This window comes from Cygnus atratus, chromosome 4 (genome assembly GCF_013377495.2).
Source record: "Cygnus atratus isolate AKBS03 ecotype Queensland, Australia chromosome 4, CAtr_DNAZoo_HiC_assembly, whole genome shotgun sequence".
Taxonomy (NCBI): Eukaryota; Metazoa; Chordata; class Aves; order Anseriformes; family Anatidae; genus Cygnus; species Cygnus atratus.
In genome coordinates, this window is record NC_066365.1 from 33,510,802 (window position 1) to 33,535,463 (window position 24,662).

Consider the following 24,662-nt stretch of genomic DNA (forward strand, 5'->3'; position numbering starts at 1 on the left):
TACAAAACGTGCACACCCTTAAGCCTGTCGGTTCTTCATGCTTTTTGGATTGTGTTTATATAATGAAGACTTTTGGATTTGAGGTTATTTTTGTGATTTCTATCTGTTACAGGGAAGCTAGCTTCTTTTTGCCAGTGAGACTCAATCACTTACCATACTTAAGTAAAATAGGGTTCTTTATGGTTACCAACCCACTGAAATTTAAGACTGATATAAGACTGGTAGTAGGACTGATTAGCTTTTATGGCAGTTTTCAATTATATTAGCTTGACTGTAACATCCTTGAATCCTCTGTAGTATTTAAACCCAGATGAAAATGATTGTTCTTCATCAAGGGGATATTGTAGTGATGTGTAGACCAATATAAGCTAAACAGCATGTGAAGGATTAGTATGGTATGTTTGTCTTCCAGCTCTAGAGGACAGAGCTAAATTTTACTTAGGGTAAGTGGGAAACTAGTATTGCCATGGCAGGATGTGTGTTTGGATCCTAAAACTGAAGATTATGATTCAGTTTGCTATGATTTTAGCAGAAAATATGGGCTCAATCGCAAGAGATGTTCTGGATGGGAGTCAGCAACACATTTTAATGTTCACTGAGGCTGATGGAAGTGGTTTTTGAGGTGTCCCCCATGTCTATTGGATTGCTTAACTCTTGGATTTTAGTGAGTGATAAAACTATTTTAAAGTAGATTAATTTCTGAAGTTTTAGAAGAAACACCAACCTCTAAGGAATAGATTTATTCTTCTTTCTTAAAAATTGGGTTTTTGTAAAGTATTCTGTACATATGGATAGGTAGATGACATCAAAACATTTTTATCATGTCCGGAAAAAAAATCTTTTGAATTGCTGATTGCTATTATTGTTGCTCTGTAATATCTTAAGGATTTCTATTTACGGAAGTGAGTTATATGTGAAAATTTTAAAATATAAATGAAAGTATATACAAATTTGTTCAAAATTACACATCCATCTATATTGATAAATAGGTTTACAGTTCAATGACATTTATTGAAATTAAAAAAAAATCAGTTTCTGTAACTGTTTTCTGTAATTTTTTTACCAATACAAGTAAAGATTTATTAATGAAAATTATATCTAGATTTTTTCCCCTATATTATATGGTTCTGACATTTACAGATGTTTTTATGATAAACAAGACAATCTTGGGAATTTTATAATAAGCTCTTCTCTGCTTGATTTAGTACTCCAAGGAGTGGCTCTGTATTCATTCACAAACATTGGGAAATCTGGCATCAGATTCTAAAAGTTTAATGGAGTTATTTATGATTTACTCTCCAACACTGCCCAGAATTTCAGTCTCAAGAGGATGGACTTCATAATGAAAGTTCTATCATCTTATCATTTTTTTCCTTTGTACTTGGGGAATTTAAAAATCCGTTCTGAAAGATGACTTTATTCTCAGGTGAAATTTTAAGTTATGTAATGTTCTTATTTAATGGTCAGGCATGTCTCTAAATCACTAGTAACATGTTTCTGTAATACACTAAGCCTTTGTGGAGAAGCTGAATTTCCACAGCTGTAAAGGTTTCTGTTTGAAAGCTTTCAAATCTTGGCATATCCAGTTGTCAGATGTTTTAAGTCTTTTGCTCTGATTAGATAATAAAAGTTTAAAAATGAACTTCAAGTATCGAAAATAGCAGTTTGATCACCAGAGAAATCTAGCATAGACCTAGTAAAAAGAATATGTACAACTGCCAATACATTTAGGTAGGTAAAAAGGAGGATCCACCAGGTTTTCCCATTATTTTTTTCCAATGTTTATTTTTGTTTTCCAGGCGCATTTCTTTGGCTAGTCCACGACAGATTTTCAAAGCTTCAAATATGACCCAGCGATGGCAACACCGAGAAATTTCCAACTTTGAATACCTGATGTTTCTAAACACTATAGCAGGTAACACAAATTGCTATAAAGACTCAGGAAAGGAAGCATTTAGTTAATTGTGGCACAATCTCAGAAGTCATGGGGCACTGCTAGATTTTGCCCTTCGAACAAGTAACTTTTCCTATGTAAAATTTTGTTCTGAATAATAACTTCACAAAATCCTCTTAAATGTACTTTGTTCATAATTATACATAGCATGGTATGCAATTAAAAAGCTGTACTGAACTGCACGTAAAAATATAGCTCAAGTCAGAATATCTTGACTGTTGTGGGAGGACAGGATCTACACAAACCGTATTTAATAGAGTTTCAGCAATAGTAACTTCTTCTTCCCTTAGGATTCTAAGTTTTGATACTTGTAAGTACTGTGCTCTCTAAATACTGCTGATATAACAATGTCTCTGGTGGTCTTGATCCCTCTGGGAAGTGTCAGCTGGGGAGCAGGATATTCCTGGAGCCAGTAAATACTACTGTTAAAAAATGGATGGTTGGTCTCTGATGAGTGTGGTGTTTGGATCACCGCTATTGCTGTGCCAGTACGCCATTCATCCATTTCCAAATCCTAATGCATTCCCCAGTGCAGTTGTCCTAGTGTCTTGTTCTATAAATGCATAGCTATATTTCTTGTATCCTTTCTTGGCCCATTAGTTTTTAACCAACTTGACTTCGGTTTGGTAAATGGAGGTTGGTAGGTCTCATTACCACTCTTTCACTTCCCAACATATTTTGTCTGCAGAGCAACCACGGCCTGTGCAAAAATTCTCAGTTTTCAGCTCTTTTCTATGCTATGGACAGTGTTGAAAGGTCTACTACTTCCATTTCAGACTTAGCTCTTTCTAAAAAGACTGGTAGAGCAAATGCCTATGCTCACACTAATTACATTTTATACAAACGGTCAGATTGGCTAGTTTCTGCAATCAGTCATTAAGTCGGGGATGCCAGGGTGCTGGCAGATTTTATACAAGTAGGGTTGGATTTACATGCTTCCTTGCTGCCCAAGTGGAATGAGGCAAGATCCTGACACTGTTTTCTGTGTATCTAGTGAATTAACCTTTTCAGCTTTAATGTATTATTGAAATAATAAAGTGAGTTCTAGCTACTTGGTATTGGAAGTTAAAAGGAATGAAAAGATAGTGTTATGGAAAAAAGGGAAAGCCTAGTTTCCCATGATGGGGAGGTAAAAGATTGTTGTGATGTCTGTCAATTTGAAACAAACAAAGATGTAAGTGTCATGTATCCTTAATCCTGGATAATGTGTCATGTGCCCAACTGATAAGGGAAAGAAAGGATCTAGCTATATCTAGCTATACCATTTATAATTTCTGCAAACCATGATGGACAAATACCGGCTGGCTTAAGAAAGCTAGGAAAATACAAACTTAGGGTGGGTTTTAGATATTTTATTTTATTTTATTTTATTTTATTTTATTTTATTTTATTTTATTTTTTTATGGCAATCTGATAGTTGGGGTTATAAAATAATCTCTCTAGGGAAGAAGTAAAAACCTATTCTTTGAGACTTTTAAGACCATACTAGACAAAATCTGAGGACATATGGATAGGAGGTGATGTGAATGACTGAGCTTCTGCAACAGTATCATTAAAAAAAGACAGAATCCAAGCAAAAATTATGCATTTTAAAATTATAAACCAGGTTACATGTAACATGTATGTGTATGTGTTGTATATAGGAGACTATTCTAACTGGATATTTTGCTTTTACTGGAGGAAGGATATTGTTTCTATCTTACAGATGCATGAAGGTGCATATGTGAACCTGGATCCAGAATATATATATAATACATGCATATATACTATATAACATATATAGTATATATACAATATATATAATATATAATATATAATTATATACTACACATATATAATATATAATAATAATATATGTAGTATATATTATTTTATATTATATATATTACAGATATTCTCTTTTGTTAAATTTTGGCATATCCACAGATGATCAAGGAGAATTCACCTTAAAATAAATGCTCTGGATGAAATGTTTGTTTCTTGTATAATTTGTAAAATCCTGAGCTTCTTCACATACTAAATTTAATGCTGTATGTAAAACTTTAATTTTTATATAAGCAAAAGTCATTGGACTCTTGTATTTTTTCGAGTGTTTCATTTCAGAGATAGAAGACAAGGTGAAAAAGACAAAGCAGGGAGAAATGTATAGAAAATGAATTCATTTAACTCTTACTGCCAGCAAACCAGTTTACAATTAAAGTGAAATGAGCTGAAATGTTTAAATACTAGCAATTTGCAAACTTTTTTATTGTCCTTTTCAGTAAAGCAAAGTAGAACACTGAAATGATAAAGGATCTGAAATAAATTACACTTCTTTTGAGGAACTCATGAAACTATATGGTTGTATCTTCAGAGGCTCGTATGTTAGTTAAGCGTAACTCCTTTTAACTCGAGTTTTTGTTGTTTGTCAGGTCGCACTTACAATGATTTAAATCAGTACCCTGTCTTCCCTTGGGTTATCACCAACTATGAATCAGATGAGTTGGACCTTACACTTCCTAGCAACTTCAGAGATTTGTCAAAGGTATTTGTCATCCGATACTCTTTTTGTTCTCTCCAATAATTATCATAGTAGTTTTCAGTCTCATTCATGTCTTCTGCTGTGTGTGATGCATTAATAATGCACAACCATTAACTGGGTCTCATTTGTAAATACATATACTGATAATAGGGATAAGGTTGTTTTTGTGGAGAAAAGAATTATCGATGTAATCTTATTACTTCTGATTGTTTTAATTTAAGAATTGTTAATGGAAGGTACTCTTAGTTGGAACATATGCATTTAATTTCAAATTTTAATGAAGTTAGGGATGCCAAGTCAGCTAAAGGTTAAAAATTTGCCAAATAATTTCCTGGTTTTCTCATGAGAATTGTGTTTTTAGTAGTAAAACCTATAATACCATATTTTAAGAACTTTTAAATCATTGCCCATGTTCCCAAAGTAAAAACTATTTTTTCATTTCCTTTGTGAAACAGCTTCAGGTATGCTTAAGTAATGCAGTTGTCCTTTGTCAAACAGACAAAGGATGGTTAGTTTCTTACAGCTTTGATGAACTACTTCTTTCTCATGGAGTAGTCTTGTTTTTCTAAGGCTCTTTCCCAAATGAACATACACAGATGCGATGTAATACAGCCTGTTTAAAGCTTTGTAGAATGTGATTATTTTCTTTCAATCTTTTGCAAAAAAGCAGTATTTCATTTTACAAAGTGTAAGCATCTCATTTTCTCTACAAAGACTAGAATCATAGAGTCATAGCATGGCTTGGATTGGAATGGACCTTAAAGATCTTCTAGTTCCAACCACCCTGCCATAGGCAGGGATGCCACAAACTAGGTGCTGGACTAGTTAAATGGACCTAAAAACTGGATCTTTTTCTAAAAGCTGGTTGGCATTTGGAGCAAGGGGAAATAATTAGTGGAAAAGCTAAAGAAAATATTTTAATTAGAACTTTTTTTTTTTACAAATGTCTTCTATACAAAACAGTAGTATGATAGAAAAAAATCCAAAAAGAAGGCAGTTTAAAAAAGTTCCTACTTTCAATTCATTATTGATTAAACTAAACATAGGTCTGTTTGAAAATCTCCATAAAAATGATTTTTTGACTACACATTTAGTACTTTAACTTTTAAAAAGCACTGTGCAGTCATCAAATAGATATGTATATATGTGTATATGCATATGTATATATGTTTACAGACTATTCTGTGCCTTTTTTGTGTATAGATAATATACATATATTATAGCTATACAATATAAATATATAAGATAAATGTATAAAATAAATATATAAAATTCACACACACACACACATATATATATTATATACAAATAAAAACAAATATATAATATTATAAGTCCAAAGCAGAGAGATGCTGAGGTACTGTCATTGTAATATTTTCTAATAATACTACTCAAATAAGTCATGAACTTGATGCTTCCTCAGTCAGAATGTCTGACTGACACAAATCCATATTCATGGGTAAACCTACACATATTTTACATTGTAGCAATTTTTTCAAAGATATATAATATTTTAAAATAATTTCTTACTGTAAAATTTCATGAATGCTTTCTTAACAGTTCCCATGTCAAAAAAAAATAAAATCTGAATCATTTACAACTAACAATACTTGTCACCAGTCTAGACTAAATGAATTTGAAATTGTTCAAAATGTAGAAGCATAAATATCCAAAATTCAGAGTTAAGATGATACTGAGAAGAAATGCAAAGACAATAAATTGCAAAATGCAGAGATAATTAGAGAAAAAAACAAACAACAAACACTTGAATTTCTCTTTCAGAAAAATAATAAAAAAAACAATAATGGTAGTTAAGAGAAGTTAAATACAAAGCAAATACAAAAGACTTTGTATTTGCTAGTCAGTCTGCAGTGTAGCAGAAAGATTCTTCTCACTAGTGAACTTAGCTGTTCAGTTACTGTTTTCATGTTTTCATGCACATTAGTTGTATAAAGGAATTGGTTTTTGCCTGAATTATATTTAAGTGAAAACTGAAAGCTTATGAGTAACATCAGCTCTGTGTAGCTTGAATTAGTACGTAAATTAAATGTATTAATCATTCATACTTTCCTTGATTATGATAAGATTTTTGCAACCTCAATTTCCATTAATTTTTGTTAAATAGTAATGAAAATATACTATTACTAAAATAATTAAAGAGAAAAAAAAAAGATTGCCCACCTGTTATACTTCTGAGAAATCTCCTTTTAATTTTATTTTAATTTGTAAACTCATCAACTCAGCCAGAGCTGTAGTCCTAGTTTTTCTGCCTCTACCCTGAAACAGAAGTAAGTGCAATGTAGAACAATTTTCCTCACTTTAGTTTAGGTTCTTGCCTCTGGTAAAAAATTAGGTAGGAAAACCACTCTTTTTTGATGTGATTTTTTATTAACGTTATTTTATGATACTCTGTTATGTGTTGTGGGTGAGAGCGCATCTGTATGTCATAATATGTAACTGCTGTTCTGGATGAATGCAAGTCATTCCCTTATACATAATGAAAGTCTTTATTACACACCTATCTCAGATACAGTAACTCAGGTTTTGGTTACCATTTAGGCATTTCTAGGAATATCAACTCTATGTAGTTTAAATGTTAAACTGTCACGTAATGACTTCATGGCAAATATGTGAAAAATACAAACCAGCAGTACCTTGCTAATGTTCAACTATGAATATGTTTGAATATAATGTGTGTTGTGATATTTGCATTCTTATACCTTGTCTTTGGGGTAAAACTTCAAAATAACTGCTAGCTATGTATTGTAGGATGCCTATGCTTTTGGACTGTTAAAGGTTTTAAAAATATTTAAATATATTTCACTTAACATTTTACATGGTTTTAACAGTCCTACTGTGGGACTTGCATAGATATTTTGGTCTTGAAGAAAAGATGTCAGGTCAATATTTTTACTTTTTTGGGGTTCCTAAGAAAATTAAAAGTGAAGGTTTTTTTTAGAAGTTGCAAGTTAAAGTTACATATGTAGAATGACAAATATGAATAACAGTTTTGTTAATATATTAGCTAGAAGTCCACAGTTAGTACAGATTTAAAGAACTGTAGTGTATAGGTTAAACCAACACTTTATTTAAGCAGCTTCTTATGGCATTGTTTTAAACATCAGTCACACAATGATAAACCAAAGCAACTGAAATGGATTGTGGTTAATATTACTGTCAGTCTGACAAATGTTCCTGACAAATGCCAGGAGTGCACTGCCAGTCTGTTACCCGGTTTTGAGTTGGGTTTTTATTTCTTAAGAGGTGACTATGGTTTGGAATGAGTATTACATATTGTATTTATAGCTACATATATTTTATTTATACAACAGACACAGTTTCCCACCAGAATGTGTCCCATTTTCTGTATTATGTTATTCAAACACACATTTTTTCCTTTTCTTTGTTCAGCGGAAGCCATAAATTGTGATGTGTTTCTGGACTTGGTTAAGGGAAAAAATGAGGTAAAAATACATGGAAAACACTGAGTTATCAAAACATGATTTTACACTCAGAAAAGTTTGTTATGTGATCTTGCTCTATGCTGTTGATAATTTATCTTTTGTAAGACATAAAATTTTTGCAAGATCATAAAATGACACTGCTAGAATTATATTATAACCTTAAATTATAACCTTCTTAAATCTTCTTTTGTCTTCACCGTAGCTACATGTATACATAATATTTTTATTGTCATTTTTGTCATTTTCTTGTAATATTTGCTAAATCATCATCAATTTTATAGTGGCTGTTATATAAGCAATGACTTCAGTTCCAGCCAAGTGTACAAAAGCAACAAATAACTCTCACCTTCATTGAAGTGAGGTGTTTAATTGGTATGCGAGAGCCACTGGTATCAAAGACAGAAGAGAGGTAATATATACATATACTATATATATATATATATATATATGTATATACACATATTTCCTATAACAAATAAGGTTAGTTTTGTTATTCTAATGTGAACTTCATTGTTAACTGCTCTTCAGCATGTCAACTTGAATTCTGTTGTAGGGTGTGCATCTCAGGTGCACAAATTCACCGTTCATATAACTCACGCTAATATTTTCCTATGTGAGGAGGTAGAGTGGGAAGGGCAGGAAATTTGCTTACTATCTCTTGTTACCTTTAGCAAGGAGATAGAATGTAGCAGGTGTTTTGATCTGTAACCGTTGTAATTTTGCAATTTTTTTAAAATGCTTTTGTCTAGAGAGACATTAACAGTAGTAGAGGCGTTCTGTGAATAAATGCTTTTCATGAAGGAAAAATAAAATGACATTTTATTAATCTCATGCTCCAACACAGGAGTCAATGTAGGTAATTACCAGATAAAACTCACCAGTGTCCTTCTAAGCATAAAGTGTGTTCCAAAATCGGGCACTGTAAGAAGGTGAGAAGAACAACGTAAGAACTAACAATAATTGGTGCAGTGGCGATGACTTATTTTGATAGGCAATTGCATCTGAAATTTGGGTAGTGAAACCTGTGACACTTGACACTGCTGGGCTCAGCTTCTGCCCTGGTTGCCTTGTCTCTTTTATTTCAGGCAGTAAATTTGTCACCTGTGACAAAAGATGGCGCTTAATTAAAAAGCGTTCCAAACCCAGACAGGATACGTTCTGAAAGAAGGTATAAATATTATTCCTCTCAGGCAGTTCATGTGAATCCCTGCTTAAAAAAGGACAGTACAGGAAATAAAATATTTCAACCTTTGTATCAGAGTCCCTGGCAGTTAAGAAAAAGTCCAGTATATTTCCTACAATTTTGGGTCACCTCAAGAAACAGTGGTAGAGATATGAAGGTTGGCCCCACACTACAGTGAGCCTGAAGCAGTGATATCTGAAAATAAGACACGTTTTTCATGATTTGTTTGTTAATCTATTATGGATTTAAATATTTTTAATACGAAACATAATTATCAGATTCTCGTAAGCATCTGGTATCAAGTTGTCATGCTTTCTGTGAAACACAGCTCTTTTTTTGAGGAGAGGGACACTCCATCCTTTCCAAAACACTAAACAGAATAAGGAACAGTTGAGAGAAACAATATAAGTTAAACAGATTTATGATTAATAACATAAATTTTTGCCAATTCTGAGTGGGGCGACAATTGATTTTGTGAGACTCTGCAACACCAGTAACCCTCAGACAGCGTCCTCCAGGGACTTTTATGAATGGCAAAATTGATCAATTATCTTTTCTGACAGCTGAGTCAATCTTTTGCATCTTGTCCTTGGGCACATGTGCCGAAGTTAGGAGACAGAGCTACAAATGGTCCTGCTGCTACAGTGGCTGTGCTGTGGGTGCCAAGGTTGGTTTTGCAGCACCATGGTCAGGCACCCGCAGGAGCAAGGACTCGGTGCTTCAGCACCACGGACAGGGTTTGCTCCACAAAAGGAGAGCAATTCAGCCGAAAAGCAGCAATGCACCTCGAGGAAAATATGTTTAGTTAAGTGAAGTAGGTACTGATTGACAAACCTGGCTTACTCATGAGCCTTAGAGATACTAAACTGTTCATTGTATGTGAAACAATTCAAGCTGTTTGGATTATAGTATCAATCTCTGCATGATAACCAATGGCATAGTTGTTTCACTTTCTCTCTGAATGGTGCTAGGATTTTCGAAGATAGAATTTTTGTGCTGATATGTTAGTTTGAGCCTTGTGCAGCATCTGTTTCTGGACCTTCTTCAGAATCAGCACATAATTTCCATGCGTGTTTTGCTAATTCTTCCTCCATAACTCTTACAAAGATCTACTGAAACTGAAATCTCACCCAAATGCATGTCTGAGATGGTTGTCGTACTCTTAGTCTAGATAGAATTTGTTAAATATTTTGGGAATTTCCAGTGCAGTATTACATTGGCATAACCATCTTTTTATAACTTTGTCCCTGTCTGCCCCCCCCCCCTTTTTTTTTTCTTGCCATTAGTTGGTTGTTCTCTGTGTCAAATAGTCTCCTCTACAGAACAAGCAACTGGATGATATGAGTGCATCTCACTACTATTCTTACTTTTTCTTCCCTGTTTGCATTTCAGATGCATATAGTGATTTCTAGAAATGCTTGCTTGAAAAGAACTAAGAAAAGCAATCTTTTTATTTATTTATTGGTAGTGAGGATAATAGTCATCATCTTCCTCTGCATCAAAGAACACTGTTGTTTGTAATACACAAATACTCCAAGAAGAGAAAAATAGTAACTCAAAATTAACAATGAGCATTCAAAATGTTATTCTTAGTTTGTATCTGATGTTATAATCCATCCCACCTATGTTCAGATGCCTTAGACATACATAGGTTTCTAATTGGAAATAAACTGTGGTTGGTTCATAACTCTTTAAATGATCACAAGAAATCATAGGACACATGTCTGGCTTTAAAATGTACTAGCAATCAAAATAAAGTGATTTCACACATCTTGGGTCATAACATGGGCGATATGGTGGAAATAAAGAGGGAGACAATTCTTTGATATATCTTTATGCTGCTTTAAGAACTAGTAGAAAGCAAATGAAGTTAGGAGACAACAGGTTCAAAACAAACAGAAGGTAACAGGCTCTTCACACAATGTGCTGCTAAGTTTTGGAACTCCTGTCTTCAGGTTTTTGTGGATGCTAAAAGTTTATGTGAATTGTTCCTGAAAAAATAGCTTTAACAAAAATCCATTCAGAGACATAAATATGTAAAGAAACATCATGTTGTTGGAAGTCTGGATCACTGGGTTGTGGGAGGGTGTCAGGGAATGTGTCACTGTATGGTTCTCCCATTTTTTTAATTTATCTCAGTTTGTGATTGATCCCCATCACAGATAAAAGGCTCACTTTCACAGGGTTTTTGGTCTCACCCAGTACAGACATACATATGTTTTTTATGTGCCAGACCAGTAACAAATTGCTGCTGCTTTTCCAAATTATGGTTAAGCATGATCACTTTGTGGAAGTTAGATGTTTTTGCCATCTTGGTATATGGTTTCTGGGTTTGTTAATCTCCCATAAACAATTTGTCAGTCTGTTGGGGAAACGTCTTGTCTATAGAACTGTTATCATGCTTTAGCTTGTAGTAATTTTGCAAGTTTATATACTCAGTTTATGATTTTAAGGTTTAAGCCTTCATTGATCTGACATTGTTTTATGACTTCAAGTTACAGTGTAATTTATATCTAGTTTAAACTGTGTTTTTCTGTGTGATTACAATAGCGCTAAGGTTTAAAGGCAACTTTTAGTTTATAAAAACATTCAAATAGCAAAACTAAACCAAAATATAATGTACTGAGAAGAATAACGAAAAAGGAATTGCTAGTGGAAGGTAATGAGAGATTGGAAATGATTGTCCTGCTCTTCATTCCAGCTAACCTTTCCTTTTGTTATAGTGTTGTTTCTTACATGTCCTCCTTTGGTGTTAATTAGCACCAAATTTGCGTTTGCAAAAAGCCTTGAATGTGAAAATCCTCACAGCCATTCTTAAAAAAGACTATCAAAAAGTGAGACCTTCTTCCTTTCTGCTCTTCTCCCCTCCCCACCACTCTCCTTCCTCCTGTGAAGAAAAGGCAGAGAGAGTGTTTTCACTATCTGCTGCCTGCTGCCATGATTCAAGTGTATGTGGCGTCTTGCTATATTCTGTTTCTGGAAATCCATAAAATGATTTTGTTTGTCTCTCTGTTTTTTGATTTTAATAAATGAATGGTGATGCAGGGATTTCTTGCACTTGACAGATTATGGACAGCATATACAAATGGTTGCTTTTGGCAGCAGGGTTATTTTGTGAGTAATGCAACTATGATGCCTCTTCACCTCTGGCAAGCAGCTTGGTTTCTCATCATGATTCCCAGGGACATGCAACTTCCTTTCTGCCTAACCTTTTGGGAGCCTACATAGCATAACCATTCCCTTCAGTTAACCTTCCCAGTAGTATTAAAGTGTAGTAATGTCTCAAATTTGCAGCATATGACACATTCGGATGTGCTGAACAACTGATTAAACATTATGGAAAAGTATGTGTGTGCTTAATTAGTTTGCAGTTCACTAGTGCATTGTTTGTATACACAGAATTGTTTTGAAATCTGCTACAGCTGATTATCATAGCATTTGATTCTCCTGTTAGCAGTGTGAAGGCACAAAAACAAAAAGGAAGCCATGGAGATATTTCCTTTAAATTAAAATTCTTCCAAGATGTTAGGTGACCTGAGGTGTATCCTGTTGTGAATTTAGCCACTGCTAAACATAGTTTTTCTTCATTCTTTATGCTTAAGGTTAACTTATGATCCATTTTTCAACTTTGGACTTTGGGAAGCTTCTGTCCTTTGCATCATTGCTAGTGTTCATATAGACATGCTCAGACATTGTAGTTGTTAGCCACCTCTAGATCAGGTTTTGCTACTGACTATTCTTGTCTCAAAGTATGTGTGAGATCTTAAAAAAAATCTTAATAATTAACCATAAATACAATATAATTCAGTGCTGATATTTTAAAGAGTACATGGATATGCCCACAAATACTTATTTTAATTTGCACACAACTCTTTCTTGCTTTTAATCAAGCCCTTTTCTGAATTCTCAGTTTCCCAAAAATAGAAAATTTATTTTAGAAAAAAAGTCTGATAGCATAATGAGATCTGGTATATTTCTTGAGATAGAGTCTTTTCAAAGAAAGCTTGTAAGGACAGACAACTATTTAAAAAGGCATATTTACTTTAAAAAGCTCTGTGGTTTTAGTATGTACAGATTATATTAAATTTATTTTAGAAAATATTGAGATAAGAATATTACGGCATTTCATCCGATATGCAGTGCATCAGGAAATGCCCCAGGACCCTACATATGATAAAAATGCTGATCACAGTCTGCTGGTTACACTTGTTACTTAGATAAAGGAGCTGCTGGGAAATAGTTGTCTGCACCCTGAGCTGTGTGTACAAGTATTAAATGAGGTGGCTGGTGGGCATTGGTCTGTGTTTCTTCAGTAGTGTAAATAAAAAGATATATCTGAGTGAAGAATTCATTTGCATATCAAAATAACTGCAAGTTTATTGTTCTGGAGTGCCCTTGACTAGCTTTTATTGCAATCATGTGCACCAACCTGTATATCTAGGTAGATGCTGAGTCACTTCATATGAAGTTGTAACAGAAGAGCCAGTCCAAAAGCTTATCCTGCTCTATATCTTGCCTCTATGAATAGCCAGCAGCCGGAGCCTACTGAAAGTAGAAAAGAGGGCATATAAAGCATCATCTTTCCCTTCAGATAACTTCCCAGGTCTGGCAACCAGAAGTTTAAAGACTTTATGAACTGGAAAAATAATTGACGCAGTCATGTTTAATGGCCACTGATGGACTGGTGGTCTAATTGTCTTTGTTCTTTTTAACCTATTTTTGTTTGTTCTGCATTGCTCCCTGAGGCAATGAATCTAACAACTTAATTATGTGGGAAGGTATAATTTTCTTTGTTTTGTAAGTAGGGTAATTCTGGCTTTTTTTTTTTCTTTTTAATCTGTCATATGAAGTCTTGCTTGCTTGCAGCTCTTGTCTATACTAGTAAATGATGTAACTTCAGGCTACATTAATGATAATAGGAAGTATTCTTCAGAACATGCTTTATATTATCATCTTCCTTGATTACTTTCTTCCTACAAATTTTCAAGTGTCATAATTATTTGAGATACCTGTATTCAGAATAAGGGATTAGAATTATAAGTATGAGCATATTGACTTGCTGAGAACCTTAACTAGATGGAACTAGATGGCCGGTCCTCTTTAATATCTTTATCGATGACCTGGACGAGGGGATCGAGTGCACCCTCAGTAAGTTTGCAGATGACACCAAGTTAGGTGCGTGTGTCGATCTGCTCGAGGGCAGGAAGTCTCTGCAGGAGGATCTGGATAGGCTGGACCGATGGGCTGAGGTCAACTGTATGAAGTTCAACAAGGCCAAGTGCCGGGTCCTGCACCTGGGGCGCAACAACCCCGAGCAGCGCTACAGGCTGGGAGATGAGCGGTTGGAAAGCTGCCTGGCCGAGAAGGACCTGGGAATACTGGTTGATAGGCAGCTGAATATGAGCCAGCAGTGTGCTCAGGTGGCCAAGAAGGCCGACAGCATCCTGGCTTGTATAAGAAGCAGCGTGGCCAGCAGGTCTAGGGAGGTGATAGTCCCCCTGTACTCGGCTCTGGTGAGGCCGCACCTCGAGTACTGTGTTCAGTTTTGGGCCCCTCGCTACAAGAAGGACATGGAGGTGCTCGAGAGAGTCCAGAGAAGGGCAACGAAGCTGGTGTGGGGTCTGGAGAACAAGTATTATGAGGAGTGGCTGAGGGAGCTGGGGTTGTTTAGCCTGGAGAAGAGGAGGCTCAGGGGAGACCTCACCGCTCTCTATAGAGACCTTAAAGGAGGCTGTAGAGAGGTGGGGGTTGGTCTATTCTCCCACGTGCCTGGTGACAGGACGAGGGGGAATGGGCTAAAGTTGTGCCAGGGGAGGTTTAGGTTGGATATTAGGAAGAACTTCTTTACTGAAAGGGTTGTTAGGCATTGGAATGGGCTGCCCAGGGAAGTGGTTGAGTCGCCATCCCTGGTGGTCTTTAAAAGATGTTTAGATGTAGTCCTTAGTGATATGGTTTAGTGGAGGTCTTGTTAGTGTTAGGTCAGAGGTTGGACTCGGTGATCTTGGAGGTCTCTTCCAACCTAGACGATTCTGTGATTCTGTGATTCTGTGAACACAAATAGATATCCAGAAGTCGGCCCCTCGACAAGGTCACCAGAGACGTTATGTTGCCCTTAGTGGCTGGAAAAGGAGGCAACATAGTTATATGAATTCTTCTGATTTCATGTTCTTGATGTCAAAATCATTAGAGTACAGTCACATAACATTAGTAACTATTGCACAATTTCAATATTGCACCTAAAAAAAGTGTTTAACCATAGGATTTCTTACTTCACTAAGAAACCACATGAAATTCAAGTAGCTGCTTGTGTTGAAGTTCTCAAAAATTGTGTAATGAGTGACTAAAATGTGATTTACAATATGATTTTCTTATACTAAGGTATAAGAAAGTAGATTAATTTAGAAATGGAGCAAAAGATTATATATTTTCTAAGTGCTCACTGTGGCAGAATACAGAAGTTCTGTCAAGTTCCATCCGTATCACTTCAGTAAAGCTTTGATATCCAAATTCATAGTTCCCCCCTCTTAACATGATCTTTGTTGTAGGATTTGGTCATCTGCCGTGAAACCAGTGCATTTGGGGCTGGATTAATAAAGATTGTTTTTCTCCTTCACAGAATCACAGAATTGTAGGGGTTGGAAGGGACCTCAAGAGATCATCGAGTCCTTGATAGATTAATTTTTTTTCATGCTTTTAAATCTTTCCCAGAGCAACTCAAGGACCTGTTTAATAGTTCAGTGCAGGGAGTTCAAACAGTTCAGCAGATGATTGTGTTCATAGTTTTCTTTTGGATACCATTCTTTAATGAATTTGAATTAGATATGGACTAAAGGTAAGGCATCCTCTAAAGATGAGAGCGTTGCGGGATATCATTTTTGAGAAAGCTGTACTCAGTTGTTTGAGAGCAAGGGTGGTAGCAATGAGTGAGAATAGCTTCAGAGGGGGACATGGCATTTTGTGGCTTTTCTCAAACACAAAAATGACAGAGGGAAGACTAGTGATCTACATTAAATGAGTTTGTTTCGAGATATTTCCCAGCTGATGTAAGTTAATAAAGTTGGGGTGTAATTAAACCCTTGCATCTTGTCTTTATATCTCTGGGAGAAAGAAGTTTTACTCAGATGGTCAGGAAGGCCCACTGACAATATTACAGATACTGGCTACTTCTGGGAGTTAATTATGTGCTGGTAATACCAGCAGTAACTAAACAAGCAGTTCTCTAAAAATGCAGTGGTGGTTAGATTGCAATAGAGTGTACAGCACTCGGCATATTTATGACAATGAGAGGACTAACACTGGAACACTGAATACATTTCAGATATCTGTATATTAAAATATGCTGATAAAGTGGGCAGGGCACAAAGAAATCTTAAGGCTGGAAGAAATGCCTTAAAATGAAAGATTTGAAGAGCTCAATTTCCTTTGTTTATTAAAAGTTTAATTGCAATCTGTAAGTACTTTAATATACAGAAAATATTGGGAAAGTAGAGACTTTGATATGTCAGTGAGAGGCGTAAGATTTCTTTTGTAAACACACTAGTAAATTCATAGCCGAACTGAAGCACATATTGTTAAGAAAGAGGATGTCAATTGCCAAAAGAAAAAGCTTCCAAGAAAAAACAGTAGATTGTCCATGTACTCAAGAATCAGATGCCTTTTTGGAAAGCAGATTGGCCAAATACAGCTCATGTTATAATCAAGTATGAACAGTTGGGCTCAAAATCATGTAATGGAAAGGAATTTAATGGCTTGTCATACAAACACAAGACTAGATGAGATGACCTAATAGTCCCTCTGTGCTTAAAGCCCAATGAATATATGAAAAATATCATTAACGAAAACCAGATATTCATCTTGAAAATAAAATAAATGAAAAAAAACAACATACTTGGCAAGGATGCTACAAAATATAATTTAACCATACAGACAATTGCATTCACAGGAATCCAAATGCCTGGTTTGATCTGGATTGAAAAAACAGTGTAAGAAATCATAAAGAAAAAACATTTGTTTCCCCTTTTCCTCCCCTTTTATATTTTTTCATTGTCTCTTTTTTTCTTTCTTTTTCTTTCTTATTTTTTCTTCCATGGGTGCTGGACCCATGCCTAGTAGCTCATTGATTTGTCTAAGTCAGTGTCATTATATGTATTCTTATAGGGAGACATCACGTGTTTTCTTAGTACTGTTTCCATACTGCTTAAGCTCAAAGGCCAGTTTTAGTATCTAGTATCTTGGGCAACAGCAAGCCCAGAAAACTTTCTGCAGTGCAAAGGTAGCTCTCTTCTTCTGTGGATAACCATCTAGTGTTTAGTGATAGATACAATTCTGATGATTTGACTATGATTTCTGTCATTTATGTTTCTGTTGTCTGATTAATGTCATATTCTATTACGCAAATACAAAATTAACACGAGAAGATAAAGCTGGAACAATCATTAAAAAAATCTCTGAAGTAGAAGTGTGAGCGGGTTGTGTGGAAGATTGGCTCAGTTTGCTGGGCCAATTCTAAGCTCATTAGTATTGAGAACTAAAACATGCATAGGAGATGTATGCAATGAGAGATACAAATTCGTGTCGTGAGATAGCCAGCGAAAGAAGAGCCACTGATCTTAACTTCTCAATAGAAGAACTAATAGAAAGTTAGAAATAAAAGGAACAAAAAAAGGGGGAGTAGAGGGGGAGTGTGAAGTAGAATATGTAATAAGATGTCATAAAAGAAAATGGACAGAAATCATTGAGCATGTTTGAAAGTACAAATAACATAAAAATTGGGAAGACAGAGAATGTGCAACACTAAGTTTGGTACTGTGACAGCGCTTTCATAACTTGTGACTGTTGTGAGGAAGGCTAGAATATTTTTCAGGTCTTACTGTGGAAATAAATTCTAATGAATTAACTTCTAAAATGTATCTGAGAAAGAGATACCAGTTCATAGTTTTGTTCCATAAGATAAAAAGCTATTTTAACATATGAGTAATGAATGAAAAAGAGGTAAAATATGAAAAATAATTGGCTAAGAAGTGATTTTTTGTTTTCATTTTAAATATAAATTTTAAAAAATGATATTTTCATTAATTTTTAAATCTTCCTGCTTGGCCAATGTAGGCTTAGTTTCTGGATCTGACTACTTTTCAGAAGTCACAGGCATTTGCACAGACTTCCTGATTTCTGGTAGTAATTGTTAAGATTGCTGTCTTCACCAACAGAAGTAACAATGAAGATGAAACTAACGTACCTTGACTACTCATTGTTTGAAGTAATTAAATGCAATTTATTGCCATATTTTCCACTCTAGTCTTTCATGGATTTTGAGTATTAATAAGTCAAAAACTCTGCCTAGTATTATATGGATAGGAGACAGTAAAAATGTCAATGCTTGTTCTAATAAGAGAAGCCTTAGTAACAAAAGGCAGCATGTATGAACTGGGTAAGTCTGTTTATTTGGAGTAACACTATTTAAAAATGAAAACTTATTAAATAGGAAATAAAAGCTCTTTGTCTTCTGAAATATGTAACTATAAATAAAGATATCGTAATTCTTTTCTTATAAGCCTTTGATCTGCTTGTGTTTGGCCATTAGCAATTTTCCAAAATGAACATTTTCCTCTTTTAGAAGTGTATGTATAATTGAACATCTGTGAGAGTCCAGGAGAGATTCTGCCCTATTTAGAGAAGCACCTCTGTTAGGGTGGTTTGATGCTGCAACAAGGCCTCTTCTGAAAACAGAGGCAAGATGTGCTACTGTTCCAGTAAGGTTGGCACCAAATAAGATTAAGAACCAACAAATATAACCATACACCATAGTTTCTGGACATATTTAACATCAGTAGATGGTAAGAGTCAGTGTGTTTTCTCAGTTGTTTTTCAACAAGTCATTCTTCTTTGTTCTGTCTCAAAGAGAGAAAAAAAGCTTGGTCCAAAGTCTGAGGCTTACTATATTTAACACCTGGTTAAAATGTGAGGTTACTTATTTTAAGCCTCTGCTAGATTTGAGAGCACTTAAAAATTAATAGCAAATGAGTATGTTTTATATATGGCTTATAATTGTCATGTTTGTAACACTAGTTGCTGTAACAGCCACTTCAGATCAAAACCAAGGCAATCATGCCTTTGGAAAAGAGAAAACAAAAACTCTCATACCCCAGTTTTTCCTCCAGATTGAGCCATTTCTCAAATGAACTCTGACTTGAGAACGATACGCATTAGTCTTTTTTTTTCAATACAGTTTGATAGCAGCCATAAGTGACTTCATTTTTGTGTCTTGACTTCTGTAATGTCATCCATTGTTTTTGCTTATTGGAATTTTTCTCTATTTTATTTTCCCCGTCTAAATAAGTCTTTTTAATTGGTGAACAAATGCCTATTTTTGCTCTCCGAAAAGGGGTGCTGCAAAGAAAATACAATCTGGAATTTCTGGACATGAAGGCTTTTAGCTTGTCTTTCCTTAGTGGTCTGAGGCAAAGGGAAACCATGTTGAGCAAATTTCTGGTCTCACATTTATTAACTCTCTGGTTACATCTAGCATAGCTTAGTTTGGATTTACTCTTCTCCCTTGCCATTTACCCCCAGGGGAGGGAATCCAGTATGTAATCAGGATTTCCTGTTAATTTGGAAATAAGAAATAATTACAAAATTTCAATCAAATCTTTTTCTAAATGAAAAGTCTGAGGGTATTTGAATATTCCTCATATGTGTTTTATTCTGTAGCTCAAGCATAGTTAACTGTTTACAGTGCAGCATAACACACTGCAATCACCTCATCCTTAAAAGCAGTTGTCAGAAAAATATGGGCCTGCCTGGTAGAATGTATTAGCCCAATACATTGTCTCCATTTTATTATGAAGCTGCTGGGGAAGCTGTGATATACAGCACTGTCATTACAGATCTATTGTTAGAAGGGTCCTACAGTCTTCTGTGTGCTGCCATTAATTTATAGCAGTAAACAATATGTAGCCCTCCAACTGCAGCAAAGCAGAATCTTTTAATGAGGTGGATGTTATTACCACAATAAATCAGTGCATTCGTGTAATGTATAATTCAATGTGTGTATTCCCACTGTAACTTCTCTGAGTAAGCTGATAGTGTATCATTGTCAGTGCACAGCTCCATGGTTCTTTTTTTCTCCCTAAGCTTTCTTTCATTTGGGGACTTTTTTTATTTGCTTGCAAATAAATGTGACATGTCTTGATAGTTGTCCTGTTGCAGGCTTCAGAAACCAACTGTAACAATAACAGCTAAAATCAATACTGTGGATTCTGGCTATATGGATCTCTGCATGACACTTTTTTTTTTTTTTGAAAAGAGAATGAAATCAATTCTAATTGGGTTTAGCTTTATATTCAAGGAGTGTAATTCTATAACTATTGATTTGGACTATACTCATTTGGAGAGTAATAAAAATAGGGGCAGATAAAGAGAATGCATAAAATGTTACAGAACCATAGAGCACAACGCTGTTTCTATTTTTAATTCATATAATTTGTCTACCAATGACCTTCTTTCTTCTTTTTTTCCCTCAAGTATAGCTGAGTCTTTAGGGAAAATCAGTACAGATGGAGATTCCAAAATGGTTCTTGCAACAAAAAGACTTCTTGGAGTCAGTTTCATTCTTCCCTGGAATAAATTTGCTAAATCAGATAAAAATCCTTTTATACAGGAACCACTTCTTTTAGAGGGTTATATTTCAAATTAGTGAACTGCAAAAATAGTAATTAACCTAAGATGTTTTCTTCATCCTACTGCAATGTGAAAGCCGGTCTAAGTAAAAAATGTAAGATAAGATCTTAGGTCATTCATAGATCTAATCTATCCTAGAAGAGAAACTACTTTGAAGCTTGTATGCCAAATTTCATGTAAGCTGCAAAGAAGCAGATATTTGAATAATAATAATCCCAATAGCAGACATAGTTTTTCACTTGAACTGTGCTTGAATTAATAACCAGGTTATTGATTGCTACTTTTCTTCATATACTTTTCTTTTAAAATTTCTCCTTACCTTATATTCTGAAGTATATTTATTCTTGCAAGACAGGAATAAGAAAATAATTTTGCATATTTATTCTTAAGTTATACGTGAGTGCTTTTATTTTCTGTTCAGATGGGCCTAATTTACATTAATGATATACAAAGAGTGTGCTTTCTATGTATACAAAATGGTATTGTGTATATGTTTTGCACATATATGTGAAGATGTTGTAGAACTCTCACAGCCTTATACATGTGGAACAGCTAAATTCACTGTTGGGTTTCCCAGTGATGAATGTGAAGTATACTCATTTTTCCAAATTCTTTATGTCAAAGTCTGCTGAGGAAATGCATGACTATGGATACCAAAACATTATATTTCTTGCATTTAAGATTTGCATTTAATAATTCCGTGTTCATTTATGTATTTGCTAGTCTTTGTTCAGTACTTACTTATGTTGGTGAAAGTGTGATATACTTTTTAGATCATACATATGTTATTTGTTTCTTTTATATTCCTGTTTTTATGTAGATATTCAGCTACTTTATTTGCCTACTGCAAAATTTCAGGTTTTATTCATTAAATAGAACTTGTCTTGAGGTAGTAAATAGAAAGCATACAAGCAACAGTAATATCAAAGTTCAGTGTGCACTGTTAATATTCTTCCACCCTAACACTCTTTACTTTTTCCTCCTAAAATATCCAAAGATGTTTCTGGTTGTTGTGCTTAACATTTGCTTAATAGTGTGTGTGTGTGCCTCCCCCCGCCCCCAACACACACACAAACAAGCACACAAGTTAACAACTCTGTCCAAGTCATTCCACTGTAAAATGGGTTTTAGTGATTGAGTTGAATCAGTAGTAAATAGAAATTATGCCTTTACGGATGTTAAAGAGACTTTTTTTTTCCCCAACCAGCAGCGTGTGTGTGCTTGGGATCCTGGTTTGAAATACACAGATTATACAGCTACTAACAGAATCCAGCATCTGCATTTGCAAACTACCACACCCAGTATTTTCCATGCATGCTGATAATCCTGGTTACAAAAAAGAGTATGAGGAATATGATGTGCTGTTATCTTTGTTTACTTATGTATTTATTTTTATAAACCTTGTAGCCTATTGGAGCTTTGAACCCAAAGAGAGCAGCATTCTTTGCTGAGAGATACGAATCATGGGAAGATGATCAGGTTCCAAAGTTTCACTATGGCACACATTATTCAACTGCAAGTTTTGCACTCACGTGGTTATTAAGAATTGTAAGTACATCTTTTATTTTTTTTTCCATTAAGTGATAATAAAAGCAAAAAAATAGCTAGGAACGAGTTAAACTAAAACCCAATGGCATAGGAGAATACTGAAATTTTCGAATAATTATAATCAGTACCTGATTTTGTTTTTCAGGGACAAATGTATTCCAAAGTTGACCAGAAGGTTTTAATTTTATGGTACAGACTTTTCAAATCAGCGAAGTTTTTCCTGCTTAAAAAATAATGTTTCGTATACATTCTTAAACTACTTTAAACATGGTCAACTTTCCTTCCTTACGTATTTTCTGACTGGGCCATAGAATCGTAGAATCATTAAGGTTGGATATATTGTGCTTTTTTGTTTTGTAATGAATGTATTTAATTTTTACCTCCTACTGAGATTAAATGAGTTGTTTTCTGATGTAAATAATTTTTTAAAAAATCTTTTGCATTTTACATGGACATAACTTTTGAGATGCTGTATATTGATAATATATTGGTTAAACAATGCATTTTTCCATAAAACTGAAAGGCGATTTATCTCCTAGAAAGTAATTTCTTTGGGAAAGCATTAGCAGTACATCATTAATTAAAGCTTGTTCAAATGGTACAAGCATACATAAATCCTTGAAGTAATTTATAGCACTTAGCTAATTTCAAGCAATTATCCACTAATATGTGCTTAAGTGTTCTTTAACTTAGAGGGGCTTTTAAATCTCTCAAACATTTTTCTTTTCTAAATAATAAATTACGTATTAAACAATAACAATTATAAAGCTATTGATATTGAATATTATCCTTTGTATTAATAGATTACCTTGAGCAAAATAAAATGTATATGTTACATGCTTCTTTTAAAAAAATCTAAGGTAAAAATATTGAGCTTTTTCATGTTTTTGAAAGCAATTTGTGTCACAGTTGATTGTAGCTCTAGCCTGTAAATATTTATTTCATTTGTATTTGGTTTATTTTATCTTTACTTTACTTTAAATGTGTGAGGAGTAGGAATTGGGAATTAAATATATTTATTGAACAAATAAACATCATTTTCTATTTCTCACTCTTGGATAATAGAATGAACCTTTTGCAATTAATCATGTGTCTGCCGGAAGAATAGCGTCATTAATAACCTAACCAAAAAAGAATAATAAATGTCCTGAAATTTCTACAGAAGTACATTGCTATTTTTAACTATTTTAAAAAATATTTTAGGAACCCTTTACAACACTGTTCCTAAATCTGCAAGGTGGAAAGTTTGATCATGCAGATAGAACCTTTTCATCTATTTCAAGAGCATGGCGCAACAGTCAGCGTGACACTTCTGATATCAAGGTAAAAACTTTCCCGTAATCTGTTACATTTTATACTGCATCTCCATTTATTGTAGCTATGCTTGTTGGACCACAACTTATTACAAAATAGAAGGGAGAAGATTGGGAGCGATCCTATCATTTTGGAAAAGATGAAAGAGAAATGACACGTAGTTGTTTCCAGAGAGATTTTATCTTGAGTAGAGAAACAAAAGGCTACAAAAAGCCAGTGACTGAAGATATTAAAATGAAACATCGGATTTACCATCATATTGAAGCTATCCTAATAGGGGCACTGGGCCTGGGAACTTGTGAACGAATAAGAAGTAGTTGGGAATAGAAGATAAATTAATCTGGTAATTAGTCATTGTGTGGAAGGAGACCTAGAATTAGGTGGGTCAAGAAGCTAAGACAGGAGCACATGGAAATTCTAAGGGCGGTAGTTTAGATAGGGTAACTATTGAAGTTAAAGAATGAGGTAAACAAATAGATTCTGGGATCTGAGGAATATTTTGAACTGGGGAGGAGAACGAAGAAGAAAAGCATACTGACAGTGGTGGGAAAGTTTTAGTGACCTCAAATCCCATGAAAAAAGAATGGTATCTTTTTTTTTTTTTTTTTAAGTTCTGTTTACACAGGATGGAAAGGTATAGCATGAAGGAAATCACAGGCTGACTGAAGAATGGCATGCAACTAGCAAGGGACCTAAGTAACATGACATCATTCTATAGCTATAGTAGTGAGCAGACAATTAAGGAAAGGGTTTATCTGCTGCTTAGTGAAATGAGATAATTGTCAGCTGATCGTGTTGAAAAACTAATGTCTTTCTTCCATCTGTTACTCCCCACCAAAAAAAAAATCAACTGTGGTAGTGCCTAGCAGAATTAATACCACAGGTAAAAAGATGCGATGTCTGTATCAAAATGAGAAACAGTAGTTTAGAAAGTAAAACCACATGAGATATTTTGAAATGGACTGTTCATTATGAGCTTCTCTATCTTGTACATACAAAGCC

The 24,662-nt window shown here is 34.5% G+C and overlaps 1 protein-coding gene across 1 annotated transcript in view; it reads left to right on the forward strand.

The window, feature by feature from the left end:
- The window catches only part of LRBA (LPS responsive beige-like anchor protein), a 395,790-nt gene that overhangs the window by 262,503 nt on the left and 108,625 nt on the right, over nt 1-24,662 (forward strand). The window contains exons 43-46 of the mRNA XM_050710360.1: nt 1,800-1,915; nt 4,366-4,478; nt 22,206-22,346; nt 23,550-23,669. Of these exons, the coding sequence (XP_050566317.1) occupies nt 1,800-1,915; nt 4,366-4,478; nt 22,206-22,346; nt 23,550-23,669 (490 nt within the window). The remainder of the gene's footprint in view (nt 1-1,799; nt 1,916-4,365; nt 4,479-22,205; nt 22,347-23,549; nt 23,670-24,662) is intronic.